The sequence below is a fragment of the Pecten maximus genome, chromosome 16 (genome assembly GCF_902652985.1).
Source record: "Pecten maximus chromosome 16, xPecMax1.1, whole genome shotgun sequence".
In the NCBI taxonomy this organism is placed as follows: Eukaryota; Metazoa; Mollusca; class Bivalvia; order Pectinida; family Pectinidae; genus Pecten; species Pecten maximus.
Window position 1 is genome coordinate 33,331,484 of NC_047030.1, and position 10,072 is coordinate 33,341,555.

The following is a 10,072-nucleotide window of genomic DNA, read 5'->3' on the forward strand; positions in this document are numbered from 1 at the left end:
ATTTACTCAAATGCTAACCTACACTACCTCAAACGATATAACGCTTTCTGTTCCTTCATCCTAATCGCTTCTTTGTTATGGAATTGAGTAGAAGACTGACTAGGTTGTGATAAATTGTTCTGATGTATTTGAAAGCCAATAAAGGTTAGGATAAATATATGTATGTTATCACACAAGGTAGCGTCACCAACAACCATGAACGACCCAGTTGTTACCATTAATCACCGGCTGGTATATTATAGTTTGGATAAGGTCCACTATAAAAAGCTGAAACTCGAGATTGGGGCTGCCAAATTTGCGCACGGTAGCTGGTGAACTTAACAGCCATCAACTAACCTTTTCGGAAGCCCTTCACAGTATAAAGGTAACAGATCTTTTTTTTTTTTTTTTAACTAATTTATATTTGTTAGACATATATGTTAAGGACAATATATCATGTATTAACTAACCCAATGATGAAATGTCGGTCACGTACATAATTAAATCAGCTCAAAAATGGATCTTACTGTGTCTTCTCAAGATGAAGGTATGCAAAATATCCTTGGACACTATCACGGGAAATCATCTTCTCTTACTCTGATGTATTTACACGGCTTATAAGCCTAACGGTTCTGTTGTCACCATCCCGGCTCTCTCTTTTATAAAAGGACTTAATTCGGATTTCGTTGTTAGTGCAAATTCATACATTTCTTGTGGATGTACCTACGAATACTTGTAGAATTCAGTGATTTTTTTCGGGATCAAATCGTCTTGTTTTCGTGTTCAAACGTTAGAATAGTAACCTCGACAGACAACTACTGACGGACAAATTAACAACAGAAGGTTTCGAGGATTTCAGGTAAATGAAGACCATTGGGACATTTTGTTATAGACATAATGATTTAATTTCGAAACAAAATACAAATCTTATGTGATGTGGAGTTGTTTTGGTGCCTGTGGTTCTGTTGTTGCCATCAAACCAGGATTTGACCAATATTTGCACGGCATGTGTCGTCGATGAAATTTTAAAACATTTTCTGGTTCTATTCTCGATGATGAAAAGAAATATAAACATTTATTTTAAGCCAATATGCCTTTACAGTCCTCCGAGGTATCATGCATGTATCTACGTCTTCTGGGTCGAAAAGTCTTTCAGCAAAATCTGATTCTGCTATAAAATCTTACCATATAAACTGTTTTTCAAAGACCTTTCCGGAATTTGTTGATAAACCGATTTCAACAAAAAAAAATTACACTCAAAGATATTAGTTTCAAGTTCAGTTTTATAATGATTTCATTTACTTCCGTTGCCTTTTGCCATTAAAATTCAAAAGTTATTCACTACATGAATTTTCGCAACCTCATTGTGATGATATTTTGGTAATTGTATGAATGTTGACAGTGTCACGGGTAATTTGACTTTGTTGCTAATTTTAATTTCTTTTAATATACGGGGTATTATGCACCGATATTAGACATGGGAATATCTATATATTCCATTATCAACACACGAAACGTTATTAAATACAACCATGAATGAAGTCAGGCCGAATGATTGAATAAAGTTGAAAATAAAAATGAATTCTAGTAAAATCAAATTTTGCGGAAAGACTTTTGACCCGAAAGTATACATCAACTGTTCTTCATTGGCAAATTGAACTTACGTTAACGCAGAAAGTAGCTACCAATTGCATGAAAAACATTATTCAAAGTGTCATTTTGAAATATTATATTCTGTCATATAAAACAGAAATTATTGCTGGATATGATCTCGCTCAATCACAGACAGTGATGAATATCTTAGTTGTTTAACCTGCATTCAAACAAATGAGAACATGTACAAACAGCCATAGTGCAGGGTATATAGGCAAAGTTTGATGAGAACTGATTCGGTATAAGAAAACAAGATGATTATCCTAGAGCGATTCCGGCGGCTACCTTTGAATGATCTTTATATTGGATCTTAGTATAGGGAACAACCAACCAATTGTTTTTCCATAGACTGTAGTGTTAACGTTTTGGAGTACATTTTGTATATCATTAAAATTCTTGAATTCAATATGGCAAGTATGGTCGATAACAAAAGTTTAGGGTCTCATTTACTAAAAAAAAGGTTGGGTCCTTCAGCTCAAATTGTTTTCATGTTAGCTATTTTGAAAATGGGTGAGTTTCGCAGTAAAAATTCTCAAAAATCTGAAATGTATACCTGTTAATTATTATTACTTTTTTTTAATAAAAATTCAATCGGACTTACGAAATTAATATCAATATTTCCTGTGGATAGTTACCTATCAGTCTACATATCTATTTTGTTACTTCATAACATAAGGGCCAATCAGTGGCTGCCAGACATTTCAACTTTTTATACACAGGGGATTTTCAAAAGTCTTTTTATTCATCTGGTTGGTTGTTCCCTAGTAAGACTGATCTGTTCTTACTTGTCATGCATTTCCTTTTTTTCATCATGAACCTAGAAACTGCGATAACAAACTACAACTAAAAACGTCTTACAATTGCCGCCCGTCAGCCTTTCCTATCCATGAATATTCTACCTATACAGTCTGAAAAACAATAATCAAGTTTTTTTTCCAAACTAGAGGCCCAGAGGGTCTGTATCGTTAAACTTGATATCTTTGTGATCATGGCAAAACACTGAGCCTGTGTAGAAATTTCGGATCGGAGTTTTCAGTTACCATACACGGAAGTTAACACTTTAATAAACATTTAGCTATCTGGGGCCATTTGCTTAAAATGTGATTAGATTAATCACTAGACTTGTGATAATCTCAAACCTCAGTGTGTTAATTCCTTAAAATAGGCAGGTAGGAAGAGACGTAATGAGTGTTATAGCTTCTTAAAACTTTGTCTATGTAGTTTTACCAGAAAATATTTCATCATGATCTTAAAATTGTTGTTAGACTGTGATTAGTCTACAACCGAGATGATTCAAACCAAATTCAGTCGAAAAAAAAATGTTCCGTTTTTTTCCGTTTTGTCCACATATTAAGCAGATTCGACATTAAAATTCTGAATGTTGAATTTAGTATGTCTTGCTGGCTCACGAATATCGGTCTGGCTCACTAATCATAATCTGAATGTTAATGTCAAATGTTGAGTTAACTCAACATTTAAATTCTGTACGTTGAATGTTGAATGTCTGTTTGACTCGGCAGTTTAATTCTGAATGTCAAATGTCATATGTTGAATGTTGAGTCAACTTCGCTCAACTTTTTAGTGACTCTAGGTTCTGTTTAAGTGTCGATATTTTGGTTTCCAAAAATTGTGGGATTATTTTTCCATAGGTGGGATTCACTTTCACAACACCGGTATGACGTCATAACAATACTAAATTTTACATATCGACAGATATTATTGATTTTTGTAACATATAAATTGAAATATACAGCAACCAGAAGCCTATATAATTAAAGGGAAACAACTCTTATCAACTTACAATAAGGGAATATGATTGTACAGATTTTTTTTAACATTATTTCATGTAATGACAATGAGTCAAAATATCATCAGTATAGAAATATACTTTGATCGGCATTAAATCAAAATTTGTAATAAGAATTTTTTCCATTTACCGTCAGTGCTGTAATGACTAAACTGTTCATGAAGTATTGATGCGAAATCTAATCGTCTTGTCAGCTGTGTTTCGTATATAATCCAATGCCAAGGACCGGCCATTTGTATTCCATGTAGCACAGTTATCGATTGGCTATGATCATCATGGAATTGATATCAATGAAAATGTATAATAAACTTTGTTTATAACGCCTGCACTATGAAATTTATGAAATTTATTTTCTTAATCTACATGGCGGCCGCCGTTGAAATGAACGTAAGGAACAACCGTCTGTCTATTGTGTTCATACAACCCTGAAAGCGTAAAAGTTCACAAGATATGATTTCATGAATTTATGAAAAGAATAGAAAAAAATCGCCTAAAAATCAATCATAGATCTATGCACTCAGCGTTAACGTTGACGTTGAATTGTATTTACGGATTCGTTTTAATTTTCTTTCCTTTCTTTAATTATATTTTTTAGATGAAATTAGCGGTACTTGCTGCCCTGGTGACTTTAACGATACTTGTAATTGTTTCCGAAGGTCAGTATACAAGTCAAATGTTGATATAAGAGTTCTGATTTAATCTTAGCTGATCTCTTTTAAATGATGCAAGCAATATATACAAATAATTTCAATCGTCGGTGACAGAAGACGCTCACCCTCAAAAACGCCTGGTCCTGTTCCTCTTCTTGTTCATTTATGGTCGTAATATTGTTATTCCTGCATGTATCTTTTGTAAAGAATTTATCATGATATCTTTATATCTCTGTTTAAATCAATTCAGATGTGGTAGTGGCTAGTACAGCCCCTCCTGCTAGTGGTGGTGGTGGTGGTGGTGGTGGTGGTGGCGCCCCTCCTGCCTCTAGTGGCAGCGGCTCGTCTGGCGGCAGTGGCTCAACAGGAGGTAGCGGCTCAGGTGGAAACAAAAATGGTGTGGATTGTATCCGTGTGAGCTATGACGTCCTGGCTGTCCTATCAACTATTGGTTACATGCTGGTGAAAAACTGGAACTAACTAGACAACTGACGTCATGTGTTGGTAAAAGTCAATACAGAAGTGTGGAAGTAATGACAATGCAAGTTGGAAAGAAAACCACGCCTGTGTACCTGATAAGTAAATGGACCATTGGCTATTATACGTAAGGCTATGGCGGTTTGTAGCTCTGACGGCGATGCCGGTAGCTGACGTAGAGGGAAATGGAATTGTGTGAACTGTATACGTGTAAGCCATGAAGTCCTTGTTGTCTTATCAATTTCTGTTGCGTTGGAAAGGACTCGGAACTAAATAGACATCTGATAGTGTGGTCTCTTATATATAAGTGTGGAATTCATGACAATGAGAATTTGAAAGAAAAAGCCACACGTGTGTATCTGAGCAGTTAATATATTCAATCTTGATGTGATGATCAACATTGTCTCATAATAAAGTTCGAAGTGAATACAAAATTGATGCATTTACCGCAAATTGTGTGTAAAAAATAATTTCATTTTTATATGAATCGTATCGGAACGTAAGGATGATCATCAGTTCATTAAACCCGTGATATTGTCACTTTAATGAGGTCTTGGGTAAAGGATTTTACCAGTCATGTACTGAAATTTTCTAATTACAATTTTTTTTTTCTTTCTTTTTATTGTCAAAACCTTATACAGGTCATTATGAATCTTGCTAATCAAGAAAAACAACAAGGCAAGTCGACAAATCTTGTAACCGTTACTCTTAGCACAGAATCGATTAAACGTGCCCAATAAACAACTGCTTCATCGGCGACACCCAACAAACAAATTTAGGTCGAATCCGGGTTTAGTCACATTTTTGAATAACTATGGTTGTAACAATGGAATCAATAAGCATATCAACATATGTCACCTGTCTGGTATCATATCGCACAAGGAATAATAATATATAATACATTATGTCGACCTTGAGTGTCGAATCAACTGGGACATGTATATATCGTCGGTTGGGAAATCAAGAATATAACTATGCAGAAATAGAATTTTACGTTACAAATGGGAAATTAAAAACTTCACACTTATTATATAGGCTTAGTTGTAAGTTGTCCCTGCTGGTTTCGTCATAAGTTACGACAGAGGTAAGCGGCTGATATTGAAGAGCTTGTAACATCCTTTATTGCAAGTACTCCAGTATATGTATACGTCCGATCGACAAGGTCAATATGGTGTTTGTTATTAATATACATCTTTATAACACTTCGCAGGTATAGCTATATGTGCAATTGAATGAAAAATACCACTATTTACAACTTAAACATTACCACAGTTAATTATACTCACGTTCAGATAGGTAATGTCATTAAACGGTACTTGTAAACAATCAGATGTTCGCTATTGACAAAAGTATGTGTGTATATTAGAATGGCGCATTATTAACATGTACATACATGTACAATACGTACAATAGTATTTTGCCGGCCCTTATCGACAGTGTATAAATACTCCATCTCGTAAATGTATACATAACATACTTTAATATTCATGGAAACAATATAAAATCCCTCTGCATATAATGGGGAAATACTCAGCGAATCATATCCTTAATTCTGCTAACTTATCACAGATGTAAGTGGAAATAATATTGTTCTTATCATTGAAGTCAAACACATTAGAGAAAGTACAGATAGAAGAGGTACATTACATTAAAAACATAAACACTACATACAGTGAAAACTCGGAAGGTGGGGCACTCTACCTTGACAAGAAAATGACTTACAAAGGCCTGTATACATTGGAAAATGTGGATGGGGGGGGGGGGGGGGGGGGCACTCTACCTTGACAAGAAAATGACTTACAAAGGCCTGTATACATAGGAAAACTGGGAAGGGGGGAACACTCTACCTAGACAAGAAAATGACTTACAAAGGCCTGTATACATAGGAAAACTGGGAAGGGGGGAACACTCTACCTACCTTAACAGGAACATAACTGATGAAGTCCTGAGCACAGTAGAAATACAGCAGAAACGTGACACTCTGCCTAAGTGTAATCTTAAAAGCAAATCAAGTCAAAACAGTTTTATTTTACAGGGCTATAAATTCCTGCTATGGTGCGATTTAACGGAAGTAACATAATGAACTTTTAGTATGTATCATGGCAAACCGTGGGACTTGCTGTTGACATAATTATAATTTGTTAAGCTGTTTGTAAATTTTGAAGAAAAAAAACAAGAGAAAAATGCATGTTTCAGGGGGACATAATTAGCTGATTTGTATCGCATATATTACACAACAAGACAGCATCTGCTGTAAACCATGTGGTGTCATATTTATCTCAGGTCATCGCGAACGATTTTTCTTAATCTAAAAGAATATTACACCTACCATTAAATACCATTATTCTTATTCAAACTTGGTTTTTACATAAACGAGTAATTTTTTTTGTCTTTCTACATAGAGGTGTTTTTGAAAACTGTATTTTGAAGTATTACATGAATTTAAACTTAGACAGAGCAGGTGCAATTCGTTTTAAAAAAAAAAATGCTGTCCTTTTTTTCGAAAAGATGCTACCATCCATGTATTTAACATTTTCACATTAATTCACTACCTGAAACGTTGACAAGATGTCCTTGGTAGATTATATATCGTTTATTTAACTCCTTTTTCATGCCTTAGGTAACCGGATACGCCTGACTCTGCTAGCAAGCTATAGAAAACATAAACTGTATGTCCTTACATAACTTACAAACCAGTATAGGATTAGCTTGTAAATGATTAATTATATCTGCAAACAATAGTCAATGACGTAAAATGAAAAAGACATGATGTCTTTAAAAGAAATATATACGACAGGACACTAAAATCTTTGACTTCGGATCAACAACACGTATTGCATATTATAATATATGTTAATCATTGGATGTATAACATTAACACATATGACGAAGGAAGATAACCTTTCAACTCGAACCAACAAACTACGGCTAAAACTTGGCTGTTTGTTCAGTATATTCAAACTTGCTAGTTTTTAAACATATTTTTACATATCTTGTAATAGTTGTTGTCTTAGATTGCCGGAAGTATGGCATTTTTCTTACATATACTTCATTAAAAAACAAGGTATACTCGATATACTATTCGTTTATGAATGTGTCGGCGTAAAACAGTTAATGTGTCGGTGTACACAAAGAATGTGTCGGTGTAAATAGTGAATGTGTCGGTGTAAACAGTGAATGTGGCGGTGTAAACAGTGAATGTGTCGGTGTAAACAGTGAATGTGTCGGTGTAAATAGTAAATGTGTCGGTGTAAACAGTGAATGTGTCGGTGTAAACAGTGAATGTGTCGGTGTAAACAGTGAATGTGTCGGTGTAAACAATGATTTGTCGATGTAAACAGTAAATGTGTCGGTGTAAACAAAGAATGTGTCGGTGTAAACAGTGAATGTGTCGGTGTAAACAGTCAATGTGTCGGTGTAAACAGTGAATGTGTCGGTGTAAACAGTAAATATGTCGGTGTAAACAGTGAATGTGTCGGTGTACACAATGATTTGTCGATGTAAACAGTAAATGTGTCGGTGTAAACAGTGAATGTGTCGATGTAAAGAGTAAATGTGTCGGTGTAAATAGTGAATGTGTCGATGTAAACAGTGAATGCATCGGTGTAAACATTCAATGTCTCGGTGTAAATAGTGAATGTGTCGGTGTAAACAGTGAATTTGGCGGTGTAAAACAGTGAATGTGTCGGTGTAAACAGTGAATGTGTTGGTGTAAACAGTGAATGCGTCGGTGTAAACAGTCAATTTGTCGGTGTAAACAGTGAATGTGTCGGTGTAAACAGTGAATGTGTCGATGTAAACCTTGAATGTGTCCGTGTAAATAGTAAATATGTCGGTGTAAACAGTAAATATGTCGGTGTAAACAGTGAATGTGTCGGTGTAAACAGTAAATGTGTCGGTGTAAACAGTGAATGTGTCGGTGTAAACAGTGAATGTGTCGGTGTAAACAGTGAATGTGTCGGTGTAAACAGTGAATGTGTCGGTGTAAACAGTCAATGTGTCGGTGTAAACAGTAAATATGTCGGTGTAAACAGTAAATGTGTCGGTGTAAATAGTGAATGTGCCGGCATAAACAGTAAATATGTCGGTGTAAACAGTAAATGTGTCGGTGTAAACAGTGAATGTGTCGGTGTAAACAGTAAATATGTCGGTGTAAACAGTAAATGTGTCGGTGTAAACAGTGAATTTGTCGGTGTAAACAGTAAATTTGTCGGTGTAAACAGTGAATTCGTCGGTGTAAACAGTGCATTTATCGGTGTAAACAGTGAATGCGTTGGTGTAAACAGTGAATTCGTCGGTGTATATAGTGAATGTGTCGGTGTAAAACAGTGAATGCGTTGGTGTAAACATTGAATATGTCTCAGTCTTCCAAATATTCCTCGTGATTATATTAACGTTCAACATCTAACAGGTTGGCCCCGGAGATGATCATAGTGATGTTTGAGAGACAAAACATACATCTTTTCATGTGCCGTCACAGACATTCAAGCTGAAATGCGGTCCGTGTTTAACGACGTTTTGGAGACAACAACCTACCTTCTGAACGAGTTGGTTAACATCAGAAAAGAGATATAGTTTTTAAATGAAAAAAACTTTCGAGCTCAAGAAGGAAATCAGTGCAATCCATAGTAAGGCGAAAAAGTATGTCCGTGTGTCTGCAGAATGTGCTAGCTAAACTGGGTAAGAGTAGTTTTTTTTTTTTTTTTTTGGATATCGTGCCTACCAGCTGGTGTACCTCCCACCTCGACAGACCGAATCTTCCCACCTAACTCTCATGTTCCGTTGGGCTGTAGCACTCATGTGGAGTATACTAGTACTGGTCAAGGGGATTCGGCGGTCCCAAATGAACCTCATCTTAGCCAATCACAGTTGTCGGGGACTTGTAGTAATCCCAAGAGGGTTTTAATGAAACTGGTTACTTACGGCTTTATGGCTTTCCATAATGGATCTGAAGACTGGTTACTGGCTGGTGGATGTTGCTTAGAAGGACCGACAGAAAACAGCCTTTGTAACTGGTTATGGTGGGTTTTGGCAAATCAAGGTCATGCCCATTGGTCTCTGCAACGCCCCTGCCACATTTGAGCAGGTATTGATAGGTTAACATGGAAGCTTGGTCTGGTGTATTCGGATGGTGTGGTTGTATGTACATTACCATTTGAACAAGAGTAAGATTATCTTACGCAAGTTTTCGATTGCGTGCGATCTGCAGGCTTGAAGTTAAGTCCCAAAAAGTGTCATCTCTATCAGCTGATGGAATCCAGACATGTTTTTGAGTTGTCTGACGCATGTGAATCTACTTTCCAGGAGATTAATGGTTGCTGCACTGATCCTGGCATACTTCAGAGGGGCATTTGTGACAATACCTTAAAGGTTAATACACTGTCTTATACATATCAAAATTCGACGCGCACTATACCCTAAAAGCGATTAAGCTATCGTTCGCATTATAGAAGTATTCACTATGACAAGTAGTCGTCATAACTAAACAAAGGCCTAAACTATTTTT

The 10,072-nt window shown here is 35.9% G+C and overlaps 1 protein-coding gene across 1 annotated transcript; it reads left to right on the forward strand.

Moving 5' to 3' along the window:
- The first annotated feature begins 261 nt into the window (after positions 1-261).
- Positions 262-5,143, forward strand: LOC117314777 (putative glycine-rich cell wall structural protein 1). Its single transcript, XM_033868875.1, has 3 exons — positions 262-363; positions 4,033-4,095; positions 4,340-5,143. The coding sequence occupies exons 2-3, from the start codon at positions 4,035-4,037 to the stop codon at positions 4,567-4,569; spliced, it is 291 nt and encodes a 96-aa protein (XP_033724766.1). The 5' UTR covers positions 262-363; positions 4,033-4,034; the 3' UTR covers positions 4,570-5,143.
- The last annotated feature ends 4,929 nt before the right edge of the window (positions 5,144-10,072 follow it).